Source organism: Ambystoma mexicanum, chromosome 6p, assembly GCF_040938575.1.
Source record: "Ambystoma mexicanum isolate Mex_15411 chromosome 6p, UKY_AmexF1_1, whole genome shotgun sequence".
Lineage (NCBI taxonomy): Eukaryota > Metazoa > Chordata > Amphibia > Caudata > Ambystomatidae > Ambystoma > Ambystoma mexicanum.
Window position 1 is genome coordinate 1,331,978,251 of NC_090935.1, and position 18,945 is coordinate 1,331,997,195.

The 18,945-nt window shown below is 45.4% G+C and overlaps 1 protein-coding gene across 7 annotated transcripts in view; it reads left to right on the forward strand.

Annotated features, from left to right (window-relative positions):
* ACO1 (aconitase 1) overlaps positions 1 to 18,945 on the forward strand; it is a 792,824-nt gene that overhangs the window by 704,535 nt on the left and 69,344 nt on the right. For all 7 annotated transcript variants that reach the window (XM_069625992.1, XM_069625995.1, XM_069625996.1 and 4 more), the window contains one exon: positions 9,279 to 9,426. In XM_069625992.1, coding sequence (XP_069482093.1) covers positions 9,279 to 9,426 — 148 coding nt within the window. The remainder of the gene's footprint in view (positions 1 to 9,278; positions 9,427 to 18,945) is intronic.

Below are 18,945 nucleotides of genomic sequence, written 5' to 3' on the forward strand. Positions count from 1 at the left end.
AGTCTAACCCAAGTTGGACTTAAGAAAAACGTACCCAACAACCCCCAACTAAATACACGCTGTAGAAACAACTAATGCTAAATGGAAGCACCACCACCAATCCAAGCAAGGAGTGAGCAGTCATCTTGGAGGACCCATTTTTCTTTTAGGGAACTTCACTGAAGGATCTAGTTGTCAGTAGGTGGTCCGATGATTCAGTGTCTCTGCAGGCCTTTGTTGAGTCCAGGCCCTTTATCCCTAGAATCTACCCCTAAAGAATTCAAGGCTTTCTGTTCAGCGATGCTGAAAGTGTTTTATCGGGCCCCTTCCTCAGCCATCCCTCTGATGGTCCCTATTGTTCCTTCAAAGGACTGCGCAAGGCAGTCTGGCACCCACAGGATGAACGCCTTGGATCTGACGTCTGAAGAGCTGGACCCATCCTTGCCTTTGGCACTGTGCTCCATAACTTTCTAAGCTTCAGCACTTCCAACTGACACGACAGAAGCTGAAATCTTAGAAGCTGGCGTCATCTGCTTCATCTGGGCAGTGTTCCACTCCTGCCCCCCACCCGTTTGAGAATGAAGAGTCACTGTGCACAAACTGTTGCAATGTTTTTAGAGGTGTTTTTTTTCAATAGGAGGAAGAGTCAGAAGACTTGTCTTTTGGGTTCCAACCCAACACTTCTTTCAGAAACAGTTCCTTGCCAGAGGAGTTGACCGCACAAGAGGAGTCTGAAAAGTCTATAGACTTCAGATGGCACATCGGCAATCCCTGCCTTGGGACCAGACTTTGGTTCCTTTAGGGCTGTGGACATGCTAGGCTTACATTCAGAGTAAATGGAAATATACAACCTAAGTGATATTCTTCATCCTAATGGTACTTAAGTTGAATTGCATCTATTCAGGAGAGCCCAGACTGACAAGATGATGGGACCCTCGGTTATGCACCCTCAGTTCACAAGGCTGTGGACCACAAATACAAAAAAGTTCCTTCTGTCCATATGTTACTATTGGTGCATCAGACGCCTGAGAGCTTAGTGGTCCAGGAAGCAGTAGACTACTGGCCAGTGGCCTTCCGTGCAACTCCACCAGATGGGGAGTCCAAGAAGATGGACGCTTCAGGGGAGACATTTCTTTGCGTCCTGCACAATAGAGAGCTATTTTTACACTTTCTAGGGAGTGGGTGGAGGGCCGTGGGGGAGGGGGCTGCTGGAATTGCTGTGCACACTTTGCCAACGGTTTTCTGTGATTTCGCTAGCAGCTAGTGCATGATGAAACACGGGTTACAAACTGGAGACAAAATGGTTGGGTTGTCGATTTACATTTCTGAACCCCCTGTATATGAATTACTTTTGTAATATATACAAGTAGATATGTTTCTGATGTTTGTTAATCTGCTTAGAATCACATGCTGTGCATAGGTCCGACATCCAGTGGTCACTGCGGAGTATTGCATTTTGTTTTTCGTAGTCGAAAAGGGGACGTCGACAAGGCGGGTCTGTAACACTATCCCTATAGTGACGTGCGTTGTACCCATAATCCCTCACGCGTCGAGGTCCCTCAGATTGTTTTTTTCCGCCCAGCTTCTGGTCGCCTTACGCGGAGCTCCTAGAGAGACATTGCAAATACTTACAACGGACCTCGGTCCTTAATTATACTTATTATATTGTTAAAGATCCCTCCCCTCGATGTTAGCTGTGAAGCTGTTTCTCCGCCAAGCAAGTTTTCGACGGAGGGGAAGAGACGGAGGAGATCCTTCGGCGCTGCCGAACACGTGGCCTGGCCTCGCCGGCCAACATACAGTAGGGAGAGTGGGGGTTCGAACTTTTATCTTCTCTTTGAGAATGTCTTTCTTTCTCCCCTATCTTTCCCTTGGGGTTATCACCAGTTATTATTGCCTCAGCTATGGAGAGGACACCTTTTAAGTTTTGCCCACGCTGTAGGGGCAAATACACTTGGAAGGACAAACACAAGCTCTGTAATCGTTGCTTGCCCCTCGATCATAAGGAGGACAGCTGCGCGGCCTGTAAGCTCTTGAAACCAAGAACTCTTAAAGAACGCAAAGTTAAGAGGTGGGCGGACTACGCTCTGTCGAAGTGAGTTTCCTCACCCGCCGCCGCTGTTACAGAAAGTGACGAGGAGGGTGATAACTCGACTTCCGTTACGGAAGTCATTAACCCCCAGAAGGAGCGCTCGCGCTCCTCGACGTCCGTCCCCGGCCCCGACGGGCTCGGCTCACGCCCTGCTTATGGGGATGAACACCCCGGCGACAAGGACGCACACAGACCCCATAGGCCTAAGCACACATCCCACGGCTCTTCTTCGTCGAAGACGAAGGATCCATCAGCGCCGAAGGGGACGCAGGGCACTCCGGCGTCTACCTCAGACCGTAAGGGTCTCAAGCCCCACCCGCAAACGCAGCCGCGACCAGCGATTGGGCTTTCATCAAACACGGGCGCTAGCCCAAAATCATCCGACGTAACGCTCCATAGAGCGGCCGTCGAGGAACAACACGTAACGCAGGCAACGTCGACACCAGAGTCCTCTACTGACAAACTCGTTGTCGAGAGCCTGGCGAGAATTGTTTCCGAAGACAAACGTAAGCGGACGACGAAACAAACATTGAATACTGCACAAAAAGCTATGGAAACGCCAAAAAAGCACAAGAGTAGCCTGGAACTGCCCCCTTCATCTAAGGGCACTTCTGAACTACCGGAGGGCTTTTCAGAGGGCGAAGGAAACCTTTCTTTGACGTTGTGGGAGCGTTCTAAGCGTTTTGAAGGTGAAAACACTGATTTCCCCCCTCTAGACTATTCAGGGGTCCCCCATGAGACCCTTGAAAGACTCCATTCTTGTATGGAGAAAATGGAAAGGTTTTTGGGAAACCAAAACCCACCCACACCCAAAAGACCAAGAGAATGGCCCCAGGATGACCCTAGGGTCAAGATTCCTAGGCTGTTTCCCCCTTCTACAGACGTATATGACCTCACTGAAGAGGAGCAATACCTCCAGGAAGATGAGGAGTGTTTGGGTGGAGAGGAAGAACATGAGGAAGAGGGGTTTGAAGAAGATCCTTACACTAGTGCAGGAGCTTTCGAAGAAGATACAGCTACCTCGCAGCCCTGGCAATTCCCATCAGTGCAGCCTTGGCAATCCCCATCAGTGCACTCAGATCCTGATGTCTTTCACCCTTCTCCTCCCAAGGATTCACCTATTGGAAACACCTCTCCAATAGATGACCAACCTTCACTTAATGCACTATTGCGCAAGGCAGCAGCGTATTTTGAAATAGACACAGGGGAGACTCTTCCTGACATAGACTTTGTAGAGAAAGTTATTAAAGAAAAAGCCCCTGTTAGTCAGTCTATTCCGCTCCTGGCTTCTATAAAGAGAAGAATAACTCCTTCCCTTTCCAATCCTGCCTTAGTCAGAGGGGTCAACCCTCGGATAGAAAAGCTCTTCAGCCCTTCGTCCTCTGACCCTTTGTACATCAGAGGCCATTCTATTCCGGACTCCCTCGTAGTTACTAATACAAGGAAAAGAGCAGAGGTACCACTATCCACTAGTGAGGCACCACCTGACAAAGAGGGCAAAAAGCTCTATGCACTTGGGAAGAGAATCCCGACGTCTGCCGCCTTTTCAACTAGAATTGCAAATAACAATTCCCTACTAGCTAGCTACGCAGATGCACAGTGGAGCAAGCTGCGCAGCGAAGCAGAGGACACACCAGAACCCCTGCGTTCACCCCTGTTAGCTACAATCTCAGAGGGAACTCTTGTAAACCAGGGCATCGTAAAGAACTCCTTAGATGCTGCAGAGACAGCTGGCCGTTCCCTGGTTCAGGGAATACTTCTCAAACGCCATGTCTGGCTGCGCAATTCGGGATTTAAGCCGGAAACCCAGGTTTCCCTGATAAATAAGCCCATAGAACAAACGCATCTGTTTGGGAAAGCAGTTGATGAGGCCCTAGAACATGCGAAGAAAGAGTTTGATACCATCAAGACTCTTGACCAAATCTCTAGGCCCCCTAACAGACGCGGCTATGGCAATAGACGCTCCTTTTGTGGCCAAAGCCAGCAGCAAAACCAACAGCAATTTTACTCTGCTACCAACTGGCCCTCTAACCAGGGTAACAACACCCAGTTCAGTCAAAGAGGCCAACGACGTGGCAGAGGAAGAGGTCGCGGCTCCAGCCCCAAAGGTTCCACGCCCAATACCAACAAATGACCCGAAGATTCGGGTCCCCTCCCATGCATCACCGGTCGGGGGCCGGCTAACATCGTTCCTTTCAGCATGGGAGGGAATATCGTCAGACCGCTGGGTATTATCCACCACAGCCCACGGATACTGCATCGAATTCAACGGTTCCCCGGTACAGACCCCCACGGAACCGACGCATGACACCGGAACACCTCACCATTCTTCTTCAAGAAGTAGAAGAGCTACTGAAAAAAGAAGCTAATGAGGCTGTCCCCCTATCTCGGGTAACAGAAGGTATTTATTCAGTGTACTTCCTTGTACCCAAAAAGGACTTAACCATGCGCCCTGTATTAGATCTGCGCCCAGCGAACAAGTTTGTCAAACCCCAAAAGTTTCGTATGGTGACCTTGCAGGAAGTAATCCCACTGTTATCACAAGGGGATTACATGACAACACTAGACATGAAAGATGCATACTTTCATATTTTAATTTTGCCAGCGCACAGAAAATACCTCGGGTTCAAGATAGAGAACAAACACTACCAGTTCAGAGTACTACCCTTCGGGATAGCATCTGCACCAAGGGTATTCATGAAAGTACTGGCAGTGGCAGCGGCCCACCTGCGCAGGTTATCCATCCTGGTATACCCTTACCTCGACGACTGGCTCATAACAGGGGATTCTTACGAAACATGCTTCTCCAATACCCAAAAGACTGTAGACCTTTTGTTCCAACTGGGCTTCTCCATCAACGAAAAGAAGTCCAGCTTAGACCCCAGCCAAATCAAACAATTCCTAAGGGCTCTAATTCGAACAAAGGACGGCCTCGTCTTCCCCTCCAAAGAGAGGGTCCAAAACATGCTGTTTCAGATCCCCCATTATGTGGCAGGTCGAGAGGTGACGGTACGCAAAGCAATGCGCTTGCTAGGGATGATGGCGTCATGTATTTATTTGGTACCTCACGCGCGCCTGCGCATGCGCCCAATGCAAGAGTGGCTCAACAGCCAGTGGTGTCAGGCCAGCGGACAATGGGACGATCTAGTGGTGGTCTCGCAGGCCTTGGTTCTCTCGCTACGGTGGTGGACAAAAGAAAACCTGTTATTAGGGAAAACGTTTGCCACACCCGCAGTGGAAGCCACTCTAACCACAGACGCATCCCTTACAGGATGGGGGACTCGCCTATCCCATCATACTGCTCACGGAGCGTGGACTCCGAGCTTAGCATCCAAGCATATAAACCTGCTGGAACTACTAGCGGCGTTCAAAGCACTGAAAGCCTTTCAGGAACACCTACAAGGAAAGACAGTGATGGTCCTCACAGACAGCACCACAGCCATGTTACTACCTCAACAAACAAGGGGGCACTCACTCTCCAGGACTGTCCAAGCTGTCCCAGAACATCTGGAAGTGGGCTCTCAAACACATGTTCCTACTATCGCAACATGTACCAGGGGAACTCAATCTGCTAGCAGACAAACTCAGCAGAGACTTCCCCCTGCCCGTAGAGTATGAATGGCGGTTACAAGAAGACATCGTCTTCGACGTCTTCACACAGTGGGGTTTCCCAGAAATAGACTTGTTCGCAACTCTGGAAAACTCTCAATGCCAAGATTACGCCTCCAGGTACCCCCAGAACCAGTCCAAGGGGAACGGTCTATCGATTCCATGGTCAGGGAAATTTGTTTACGCTTTTCCCCCGACTCCCCTTCTCAACAAGATAGTGCACAAGATGCACCAGGAACAAGTTACCATGATACTGGTGGCCCCTATGTGGGCCCGACAGCCATGGTTCGCTCACTTGTTGAAGATTTATCTTTCTCCTCCAGTGAGACTGCCCTGCCCGTACAACATGCTGTCACAAGACAGGGGCAGGACACTGCACCCATGCCCTCAGACCTTGAACTTAGCAGCCTGGCTCCTGAGGTCATATAATTTGTACATTTACAACTTCCACAGAGGTGCATGGACATCCTCAGAGAGGCCAGAAAGCCTAACACTCGTCACTGCTATTCTAGCAAATGGAAAAGATTTGTCATCTGGTGTAAAGGGAAGAGTATCAACCCCGTTGACTGCTCTCCCACACAAATTATTCTGTACCTGACCCATTTACTGGACTCGGGTCTAGTATTCAATTCTATTAAAGTACACCTGGCAGCGCTTTCGGCTTACACCACTTCACAACTCAAAGTATCGTGGTGGAAGATCCCAGTAATCAAAGCCTTCATGGAAGGGGTAAAGAGAATACACCCTCCAATAGCAAACCCAGCTCCTGGCTGGGATCTAAATGTGGTACTCACCAGGCTCATGGGGTCACCCTTTGAACCCATGCACAAGGCAACTCTTAAAGATCTCACTCTTAAAACTGCTTTCCTAATCGCTATTACCTCCATTAGGAGAGTAAGTGAACTACAGGCCCTTTCGGTTTTAGACCCCTTTGTAACAGTTCACAAGGATAAAGTGGTTCTACCCACACACCCAAGGTTCGCACCGAAATTCATCTCCAAATTTCATGTCAACCAGTCTATAGAACTACCAACGTTCTTTCAAAATCCTTCAAATCTAGGAGAAAAAAGCCTGCATACACTTGATGTGCGCAGAGCTGTCATGTTTTACATGGAAAGAACTAGTCCACTGAGAAAGACTAATCAGTTCTTTGTCTCGGTGGCAGCAGGAAGAGAAGGAGATGCAGTTTCAAAATCCACTATATCTAGATGGATTGTACAATGCATCACTCTCTGTTACACTCTTGCTAAGAGAGAACTACCCTTCAAGCCAAGAGCACACTCTACTCGAGGCACTGGGGCATCCATAGCATTCATTGCAAATGTTCCCCTTGAGTCCATCTGCAAAGCGGCAACCTTGAGTTCTGTACACACCTTTACAAAACACTACTATCTAGATGCCCACTCTAGATCTGATTCCCAGGTGGGACAAGCAGTATTAAGACATCTTTTCTCTACTGTTCCTTCTCACAACCCACCTCCAACTCCGGGTACTGCTCGCTAGTCTATGCACAGCATGTGATTCTAAGCAGATTAACAAACATCAGAAGACAATGCATTACTTACCGTAAAAGCATTTCTGATGGTTGTATCTGCTTAGATTCACATGCGCCCACCCTTCTTCTCCGCTCGGATGGAAGGAACATAGACATCCTTTTCTATATCTCTCTTTTCTGTACTCACTCACGTCTAGAAGACTCCCTCAGGGCAGAAAAATACAAATAGAGGGACCTCGACGCGTGAGGGATTATGGGTACAACGCACGTCACTATAGGGATAGTGTTACAGACACGCCTTGTCAACGTCCCCTTTTTGACTACAAAAAACAAAATGCAATACTCCGCAGTGACCACTGGATGTCGGACCTATGCACAGCATGTGAATCTAAGCAGATACAACCATCAGAAATGCTTTTACGGTAAGTAATGCATTGTCATATTTTAGGGCTACGGGAAAGGCCCTGGCATACAACCCTATGCTATATCAAGATACAAGAAAAATGTTAGACCTTAGGGTATGCGCTCCAATGCTATACATTAGAAAGTATTCCTGTGGCTCTAATCCTGTAGAGAACATAATGTTTAATTGGAGAACGGTCATTGTTGATTCCCCATATATTCTGCAGGTGATGCTTCCGGTTTTGATTTTAATGCAGCACACATCACCTTACGGTTAAGTGCTGCAGGGGAACATTGTATAATGTTTCCCTTTTCTGTAACCTTCCATATCTTTTTGATTTACTTGAACAGGCTGGTAGCAGTGAACCGTGTTCTACATAGTTTTCCGGTGAACTCCTGTGTTCCATCTTTTTTACCGCATAATGGCATTTTGAGTACCATATTCTCAAAACTGCTGAGCCTTTCAGGTTAAGCCTTGTAATCTGGCCATCTTGTTCGTTGGAAGCCTTCTTGCCCTTTCAGGTCTGGAAAAGCCAAGTAAGGTATACACTTCAGCAGGATCTGGCTTGGATTACCCGGGAAAGTGCTTTTATTTGACCTGGAGAAAATGGGGGTTTGGACTGTCTGATCCCACACAAGACATACTAGAGCTGCTGTTGCTGGGCAGATGTGTGGGGTGTTGAGTCACTCCTTAAAGCTTTCAACTAGGATGCCTAGCATGTTCAAGAGATGCAGTATGGACTTAGTTATGAGTAAGGCATACATTTTTCAGAAAATGTCCATGTACCCCCAGTGCGCTGTTTCTTTACTCATGGACTTTCCCTTCATTTGTGCCTCATTCCTTGAATGTAGAGCTCCAATACAGGGTTCTCCCTAAACATTGTTTTAACTTGTAGGGGCAGTGTTAGAGTGTGCCATCTATTAGGACAGTAACATTCTTTACTTTTGAACTTTGGCCCCCTTTCAAAATTGCACTTTAATCTGGGGTATTTGTATTTGTTTTATTTGTTATGAGTTGAGTTATAATGAGTTATAAGTTATGATGGAATTGCACTGACTCATTTTATGGCTCAAGCAGCTCTTAAAGGCACATCAATTGCAAAATCTACTTTTTTTTTGTATTTGTTCTATACTACTGCCATATGTGCGCTATTTCTCACTTCAGGTTTTAGGGTATACCCAAAGTCGGTATCACTACATATTATCCCCAACAAAAATATTGCTGTATATATGGTCGTCTGGAACGACCATAGGTGCAATTTTTGGGGGGGGATTCTTTTTGGGGTTTTTAGGAGTAGGGGTTGCGGGTGTGTCCCCCTCTCCTTTAAAAATAATGCAGGAGTTGAGGGGGTGTCCCCCCGCAGGTTCCATGCCTTAAAATTGCCGCAAAAATATGGCAATATTTTTGAATGGCGATATTTTTGCGGGGATATTAACACATGGAAGCCCAAAATCTTCTCTATTCTTGAGAGCAAACTATTTAGCATAGTCATTAGTCAACCCTTTTCTGGTTCTCTTGGTGTGATTGCAGTTGCATATCACTTGTCCATAGTGGCTCACCCAGTGCAAACCTTTCTTTAAAACATTATTTACATTGTACATTACCTATGTTTGGAGTTATTACCTCTGCACTTTAATGTGATTTTTTTTTCTATAAATATTGAGTTGTTTATTCTACAAAACTGTGGTTGTTTTTTTTAGCTTAACTCCGAGAGAATTCAACTCGTACGGCTCCCGCAGAGGAAACGATGCTGTAATGGCGAGAGGGACTTTTGCCAACATTCGTTTGTTTAACAAATTTCTTAATAAACAGGCCCCGCAAACAATACACTTCCCTTCCAAAGAAACGGTGAGTACACGCCACTAATTACTGGTTTCCATGTAGCTTTACCACGCTTGATAAAATTACCTACTCGGTAGTGGGTTGTATTGTTTTTCCTTTTTTTAATTTCTTTTTAATTTTATTTTTTTAGTATTTGCACCAGTGATCATGTCTTGCTAACGTGTGACTGTTCAAATTGTGAAGGTTCTCTATTGGGGAGAAATGTCAGTTTAGTGCTAAATTCCTCCCACCTTAGAGACCCCCAGGTCTTTTGTGGAACTTTGGGACTTTTTACTTTTAATTCTATGTTTTCTGTGTTTTTTGACTTTGGAGTCTGACAAACTCTGTAGGCATCATCATTTTACATTGTGACACACTGCACCTTCAGTGCAGTGTCACAGGGAAGTCTCTTAGATTTCCCTAAGGTTTGAATACCTTCTCTTGGTAAAACTACTGTTTCCAAGAGTAGTGAAGTGAAATTGACTTTACTTACATTTTGTAATTTTCTAGACCCAGCATACACCATTTTACCATAAGGTGCTGGAGGGGTTACTTAGTATCCCCTTTGTCTAGTTTCTCATGTAACATTTTTATGTTACCCATTCCATGATTAATGGCTGGTGGCAGTGGTTTACTTTTTACTACCATTGTGTGTTTTTACTGCGGGCTGCAATTGCAGCTGCAGTAAAGCACTCATGGGTGCCCATTTTGTCAAAATGGCCACAATCTTCTTTTTTCGCCATCTCTTGTTGGAAATGTCCTTCTTGAGATTTACTGTGCGCGGCAAACCAGGTTTGTTCCCTTGGTTTGTTTTGTCTTTGGCGGGATTCCCGAGTGAAGCCCGCCTATGCTCCCAGCATGTCTAGCAGGAAGCGATGGAGTTGCCTGAAACTCCATGTGCTTAGTCTCCTTGGTTACAGGAATGCACCCAAGGGTGATTGGCTGGAGGGCTGTCCTCAGAGGATAGCCACCCTGCTGTGAGTGCCAGCTAGGCTGCGAATGAATGGGAGAAACCTGCATAAAAGGCGAGGCTTTTTGCTTGGAAGGCAGAGTCGACCACTGGACGAAGGAATCCGAAGAAGAACTCCTAGGCCGTTGGTTTGCCCGGTGAAGCCTTGCTGTGCTGAAGCTCTGAATTTGCCTGGACTAGAGGATACCTGCAAAGGACGACTTCTCCCATTGGGGTTGATGGGACCAATCGACCCCAATACGATTGCCAGGGAGAGGAACACCAGAATAGAGTGAGAGTCTTTAAGTCGAACCCGAGCTCCAGGAAGATGCTCCGGACTCCCAGGAAGCAGGACTGACCTAGCCTGAACCACCTCAGAGTGCTGGACCCCAGATGCGAGGAAAAGTCCGAAGTGGTATCCAAGAACCGCAGTGTTGCTATTTTCTAGAGACGTGAGGAGCTGTAACCGTGAAGTGCCGCTGAATTGAAGTTTGCCCATTGCCGTCGCCGACCTTCCCATCGTAGTTAAGGAGTCCCCAGACATCCTCCCTCTTGTCCCCACGACTGAGGCCCAGGAACAACAGGATCTGCAGACCTACACAGGAACGGAAGCCTGCTGGAACCATTTCTTCTAACCAAAGATACTGTAAAACTAAGGGGACTTACCTTGTGTTGTGAAGCCTTGCTTGTTCTTAGTTGAGACTTTTCTTGGTTGCTTTTTTTGCAGAGTTGCTTGCAGCTTTGCCCCTCATAAGCCCCCCAGCTTGTGGCTATACAGTGATTCTTTACTTCTACAAAGACTTCTAAAACATTGTGCAAGACTTTTACTTACCTGAAAGAAGTGCTTCAGCACACCTAGACTTTTGCTCAATTGACATTGGCTAGCCTGGCTCCCTGAAAGACTCTTCTTACCTCTGACTTTGTGTGTTGCCTTTCCTCCAGGAAAGGGTTAATTTACTTTCCATTGAAGGGTTAAAAAGTACTTGCCTGCTTAGGAATATTTGTGTAACCTTTGTTTTATTCCCATGCCCTTTCTTTGACACCAACTCAGTATTGATCTAAATGTATCAGTGATATATTAATGTCCACAGTGCCCTAGTTATTTAAGTCCCCTCAGGGTGTAGGAACTATCCGTGTGCCATCCCAAATGGGTACTTGCTGATTAAAGAAACATTATATTTGTATTTTGAAGTGTATTTTTGTGTTAGTTATATATTGCTCCTTTCTGAAGGCTTTTTCAACTGATTGTTAAATAAATTAAGAATGGTTTAATCGAGAAACCTTCAGGGTAAGAGTTTATTTGATTACTTGTCACTGTGAATCTCTGTGTAAAAACCTTACTGCTCACATTGACCCCTCTTGAGATAAGCCTGGCTTCTCAGCCACACTACCAACCTGTGTAGTGCAGACTTATACCATAGGTTGGGTTCCTATTGCCAGGAGGTCAAGGTTGCTGTAGTTTCCAAAGGTGTACTGCACACAATCTTGCCCAACATTACCCAACCCTGTTTTAATGCCCAACATGTGTGCGTGCGAATGTGATTGTGCTTTAAATGATTGTGTGTTTCCACTGCTGAAATAAGATGCTGTGTGCTGTACACCTTCAGTAAGGCATACTTGCTAGCTTTGGTTCAAAGTGTTAGTTGTAGATGCATACATTTTACATCTATGCACACCATCTAGGAGCATCTGCATCCCAATCCTTTCTTATTGCTGTCAATTTTCTATTAAAAATTGAGTCCTCCCTAACACACATTTCCTAAAGGATGGATGTTTAACCACTGGTCTACTCAATTAACATTCACTCTCCTGTATTTCTGATTTGACACACTCCGTAGGCATCTACATTTTTATGGTTACACATAGCACCCTCAGTGCAGTGTCACAGAGAAATCCTTTAGATTTATCATAAGGTTTAAATACCTTTTCTTGGGTAAACTACAGTTCCCAGGAACAGTAAGGTAAAATTGACTTTACTTACCTTTTTCTCTTTGTAGGTCCAGCACACCCCATCTTATGTGGCGTACTGGGTGTTACTTAGTAGCCCTTTACCTACTTACTCATGTAACATTTTTTGTTACCCTCACTACTTTAAATGGCTGGTGGCAATGGTTTAATTGTCCTACCATTGTGCTTTTGTACCATAGGCTGAATCCTCAGCTGCAGTATTGCACCCATGGGTGACCATTGTGTCAAAATGGCCCCGGTCGTCTTTTTTTCACTGTTTTCTGTTTGTGAGGTCTTTCTTGGGTTTTACTCTGCACGCCAAACCAGGTTTGACCCCTTTGTTAGTTTAGTCTGTGACAGGCTTCAGTGCTGAAACCTGCCTCTGGCTCCAGTTTTTCTGGAAGTGCAGGAAGTCAGTTATGTGCCCGAAACTCCCATGTCTTTATCTCCATGGTTACCTGAATGCACCCAGTCCGGATTGGCTGGCTGTCCTTGCAGGACAGCCACTTTGCTTTGTGACACAGCTAGGCTGTGCATGAATGGGCGATACCTGCTCAAAAGGCGACGCTTCTTGGACTGAAGACAGTCGACCGCTGGGAAGGACATCCCGACGAAGAAACCGTGAACGTAGCTTGCTGCATCCTCCTCGGCAGTTGAACTGCCTGGTGAAGCCCTGCTGCTGTGCTCAGACTCCTTTTTCTGATCAACAAGCGACGCTCTGGACTGAACAACTTCTACCCTTGGGTTAGTGGGACCAACTAACCACAAGACTAACTTCGCTGGAAGACCTTCCCCAACTGGCTGTACTTCTTTGCTGCTGATGTAACCGCGTGCCAGGGGTCGAGAAATCCGTAGTCTAGTGCAACATCTGTAAGCCGGCCAAAAGCTCCAGGAGTCTCCTGAGGACCTCCCGAAGCAGGACGACCCAAGCTCGAGTCACCTCACCAGAGTGCTAGACTTAAGGAGTGAAGGAAGCCCAACCGTTGTCCAAGAACCACGGTGCCGCTATTGACCTTGCGCTGAAATCGCAAAGTGCCGCTGACCCGAAGAACGCCCATAGCTGCCGCCGACCTTTGAATTGCTGTGCAGGAGTCCTCCAGACGTCCTGCCTCTTTTCTCCACGACTGAGCTCAGGAACCCAGGATCTGCATCACTGCAACCAGACAGAAGACCGCTCGATCCTCCTCTTCTAACCAAAGGTACTATTCTGCCTTAGGAGTACTTACCTCTTCGTCTGTAGTTCTGCTCTTCTCAGTTGCGATTTGCGGTAGCTGCTTTTCTAGAGTTGATTCCAACTCTAACTTTCACAAGTGTAACAGCTTGTGGCCCCAACAGTGATTTTCTACAACAAGCTCTCTAACTTTGTTCAAGACTTTTTGTTATCTAAGAAGTGCCTCAGCTCCATAGACATTGCTCCAATTGACTTTGGCTATCGTGGCTCCCGGCAGACTCTTCTATTCCACCGACTTTGATTCTTCTTGTCCCTCATAGGGGATACATTGGTTTGTTGAACTAATATTGCTGGGAAAGGTTTTTATCTAGTCTTCATTGGGACATTTAAAAGTGCTCACATGCTCTGAGAACCTCTTTAACCTTTTTCCTTCCTTAGCCTTTGCCAATGTCAGAATTTACCAAGTACAAAAGTGATCTATAAAAGCCAATACTGTCCTAGTTAGTGAAGCCTCCTCAGGGTGTAGGAAGTGTATATGAAGCATCTCTAAAGAGTATCTACTTGTTTGACTTGATTCTGAGAAAGTATTTGGAAGTGTATTTTTATTGTTGTACATTGCCCTTTTTAAAGAATACTTATTTAAAACTAACAGTTAAATGAATACCTTGAGTGTAAGTGTTATTTGGATACTTGTATTGGTGGATTTCAATTTCTACAGATCACATTTACCCCTCTTGAGATAAGCCTGGCTGCTCAGTCACATACCAACTTGTGTAGTACAGACCTTTACCAATAGGTGGATTACCTAATACCAAGAGGACAAGGGCGGTGTAGTCTCCCACAGGGTCACTACATCATTTCTTGCCTAACCGCTTTCATTACAGTGGATTTTTCCATTCTGTATACAGCAGTCTCATATGTCAAGATCACCTTCTCGTCTCTCGCTCAGTCAGTTTTCCAAATTCCACCTAGATTTCGCTGGAATTCCAAAGCGTGCAAACTCAATCACCCCCTTGCCCCCACACACATTTTTGGATAGGTGTCCTACGAGCAATGATGAAATTAAGGTGTTCTAAATCACAGAGGGTCTGAGTCCCTTTACCTCACACTTAACTCATTTGTTCTGTGGGGGGGTGTACCCCATTCGTCTCCACTCACTAGTGATTTTCAATGCGTGTGTTGCCCTTCCCTTTTCATTACATAGTGAGGATGCATTCCCAACCAGGTATTGGACAAGTATACTTTTCCTGGAATCCATAATTTTTAAATTGCCATGTCGAAAACCGAACATCGAGCAGATCAGGGTGATTTAATATCTCTCAAATGTTATTGATTAGGGGGTTGGGACGCTAGTACTCCCTCTGACTAAAAAGGGTGAATCATAGAGCTACCATGAAATGTGGAATTCTGGAATTACTGTAAGATGTGGTCAAAAGTCTTACTTCCAGTGCACCATACCTTAGGAATAACTAATATATAGACTCTAAAAAAGAAACCGCTGAATAATTTGTTTTAATTTGGGCTATTAGGTGGCTCTTTAGCACCACTTATAAGCTAAAACCTTTGCATTAGAGTACTGATGGGGAGAAATGCCTGCCAGTGTTTTCTCAAAGCAGTCTTCTGTGAGTTAATAACTTAATTGGGGTGGTGAACATGTGACTGTTGTAATAAAATGTCTTAATCAGTTCTTCCTTCAGCCACATGATTCATAAGCAACATGCGTGTCCTTCACTGAAGTCCTGTTAAAAGCAAGCATTAGGCATTTGCCAGGCACTGCTATTAGATGCCCAGGTAATTGCACAATTTTGCACTGCCTACCATCAATAGCCGTTAATAGCCCTACGACAGTGCTTGGCAAGTGCCCTTCCTATACAAAAGCCCAAACTGGTGGCATTGCCAGTGCTTGTTGATATTTACTATTGCAAGCCCTTGTATGCCTACTTAACTATTAGACAGGCTTTGGTTAACGCACAGAGTGGGGACCAGGTTGCTTTGGGGGCTCATGAAGTAGGACCAGATCTCCCACAAAAGATGTGCTCAGCTGGGTGTGGCGTTCTATGTGTGGTTAATCAATCGAAGCTGCATTGGTCTCAAGATAAAATACCATTCAGGCTATGGTGCTCAGTCTAAGTGCGTTAAGAAAGAACAATTATAATAACATGCAAGCATGTTTCTCAGTGAGACTGCTTTGATCAGGTAAGGACTGTCTTGTAGTATCACCAAATTAGAATTCTGCTTAATGTTGCAGAGGCTTAATATCTAGGTATAAAAATGGAATGCTGCCACTCTAGAGATCCATCTCTGTCAGGTATCCAGTCTTTCCATCGAAAAAGTATCCAACGATATCCATCAAAAGTTTTTCCATCAAAAGTTTTGCAACTATTTTTTTTACATCGAATGTATGTGTGGGATAAAGGGTTAATTTTGTCTGTGGTGGGTTTTTAGCTGTACAAAACGGGTTCGAGGGGGGTTAGCCCCCCTCCCAAAATTACAAAAAATATTCGATGGAAAAAAATGTTAGTAAACTTTCGATGCATTTTCATTTCGGTGTAAGTCACGGCTTACTCCTGTTTCAGCAGCGCTGTTACAGGGTGGATCTTGCAGTTTATCAACTGAGCCCTTGCATCTCTATACTGCGTGTAAAATGCAATGACTTGGTTAATTTATGCAGCTTTTGTACTGACTGACATTTTAGCTAGAGAAATTCAACAAGCACTTTTCTCACAAGGTGAATTTTAGGAGAGGTCTAAATGTTTCATTCACTTGGACTAGTTTCTTGAAAATACGGAATAATAAAAGCTGATACATTTCCACTTCTCTCCATACGCCACCAACTGGCTATGCCTGTAATTTCTAGGGAACATAACAATAGTTATACAACACCCAGCAATTTCTGTTTTGCTACTGTAGGCCAATGAGCGCCTAGCAATGCCCATGCTGCAAAAGCTTGGTTTTATGGGCAGCTTGCAGATGCGCTAAGGGTGAATCCAGCTGGTTGATAGAACCCTGAACAGGTTGTTGTGAAGAGCTGTGGTTTGCCTCTGGAGTTGCTGGGACTGTCATTCCAATTGATTGCTACTCCATTTTCTCTACAGATTCACAGCTCCAGCTTGCCTACTCTTATGCATAGCTTGTTGGTGGCACTTGTTTACAGACTAGTTCTGTTTAGTTGGAAATTAAAAGTAACCGGTTTCAGTAGTCTGTGCAAGCAATGCAGTGAGCTTTGCTTGTGGAATACGTGCATTGGTTTGGTGCAGGAAGGACATGTTGCTTGTACTGTTCCTATATTAATCTGCTTGCAATATCTCAGAATTGAAGTATAGATGGATTTGGTTCTGGTCTTGTTAATAATGGATGTTATTTGTTCGCATACTATGAACTGCATCATCTCTAGATGTAGTAGGCATCGGAAATCTAGTGTTGCCTGAGCTACAGTCTGTATATTGGACTTGAAGGAAATTGGGGTCAACCCGTTCCTGACGAAAGGTAGCTGATATAGTGTGTGGGCCTTTACGGTAAAGTGTCTGTCACATCAATCTATAAATTGGAATTTTGGGATGGTGAGCATTATTCAAGCAGGAGGCAAGGAGAGAAGTGCATGCATCTTTCCTTGCAGAGGCGAGGACAACACCTGCAAGCTGTTTGCAAATGGGGCTCAAGAGTTGGGGTTCATTAATGTTCTCCCTGCACGGAGTCAATGAAGGCGATTTAGAAAGGATGTTCGTGTCCTGCTTGTTGAAAGGTGAAAAACGGCTGCTGACTCCCCCTAGTATCTTTTGGTCCTCTCAGATCTCTACGGATCAAACACCATCCTTTGGTGCATTAATGCTTTTTGTTTGCAGTTATCCGAACTGTTTTTAAGCCATTTAATCTACTAGACTTTGGAACATGCTTGTGCTCAAAGCACTAGTAAGCAAATGTATGGTGGTATGTAAGTGCCATTTAAAATGCAAAGGCAATTTTTAGTTTGGGCTATTGGGTAGCGCTGAAAGCACTACTTTTAAGCTGAAACTAACATAAAAGCTTAAAATATGGCCTTTGAATGAGGGTCTGTAATGCTTTTCCAATGGGATGACATTTGAGGAGGGATACACTGTTTAGGTTATTGAATCCCTCCTATTCCTTGCCCCTAGCCATGCCATTCCGTATGGCTAATGCCACCCATTCCTGCCTATCTCAGAACTCTTAGAGGTCTTTGAGCCCCTCCATGGAGGCAGCCATATTGGATGACTGTCTCTAAGGAAGCTCTCTATAAACAAGCCCAAACTAGTGGCCATCTTTGAATGGGAACGATACCATTAATCTTCCAAATAAAATGATGCATTGAAATATGGGAGTATAATCTTTTTTAATGTAGCTAAAGTAATTTGCATTTTGGGAGCGTGTTTTAATTTTTTTCTGTACTTTCTTGGGGCAGTACCAAAAATGTCAACTTTCCATCTGAGTCTGGCTTGGAAGAGGATGTCAGATTGTCATCCGACAGAGCGGTAGTGCTGGAGAAGAGTCTGCCATATGCGAGAACTTTACTCTGGTTGCTGCAGCGTGGTTTGTGAAGTTACGCCTGTAATGGGATGGGTGCCCCGTCCCTGGGAGGGGATCAGAAGATGGAGGGGTGCAGGGCAGGATGCTTGCCATCCCACACTGCCTGGGCTCTGAGATGGAGCACGACACCTTCCACTCCCTGCTCTGCCTGAGGAAGAAGACCTACCGTTCAACCTGTACAGGAGGCGTCTGAGCTGGATGGAGAAGCTGGGGAGGTCCCAGCGTGGGGGTGGGGCCGGGTGAGTTCAAGTGTGGGGGCTCGGCCTCAGTGGCCACATGTCCTCAACCCTGCTGGTCTTTTAGAGTGACTGGACTGTCTGAAAAAAAATCTCCTCCTAGTTCTAAAGGTCTGTCTATGCGTTGCGTACACGCCCGCCCGCAGTGCGTTTTTATTTTTTACCACTGTGCAAACTTTACTGCCACACTAGGCGCTATAGTCTGGACATAATCATTAGGACGCCCGAGACTCAGTGTATAGTTTATGGGTTGTTGTGCTCTCTCCCGCCACACGATGTCTGTCCGATGTCCACCGCCCCCAACTTTGTGCAGTGTTTGTCCGATACCTGTATATTTATTTATGCAAGGTTTGTCGGATACAGGTATCAACATTGCATAAATAAATAATCCGGGTCCAGGTCAACACGATGCAGCTACCCAACTGCTTTCAGAGTGGAGCTGCAGGTGCTGTGCCTGGTGTGGTTCAAGTAAAAGAAAATGTTGTTTATGTTGAACAGAAATCCCCCTGTTTGAATGGTAACCAAGGGGGAGTTTTTTTTAATAAAATGGGATGCAAATTGTGCATTTTAAAGAATATTTAATCAGCAACACTTGGACACTTGTCAAAACTATTATCTGCATAGTGAAGTAACTCATCACCAGCACCATGGAAGTGGTTTAAAGTGGAATTGATATATAGTTTGGAAAAGAAACCGCATGA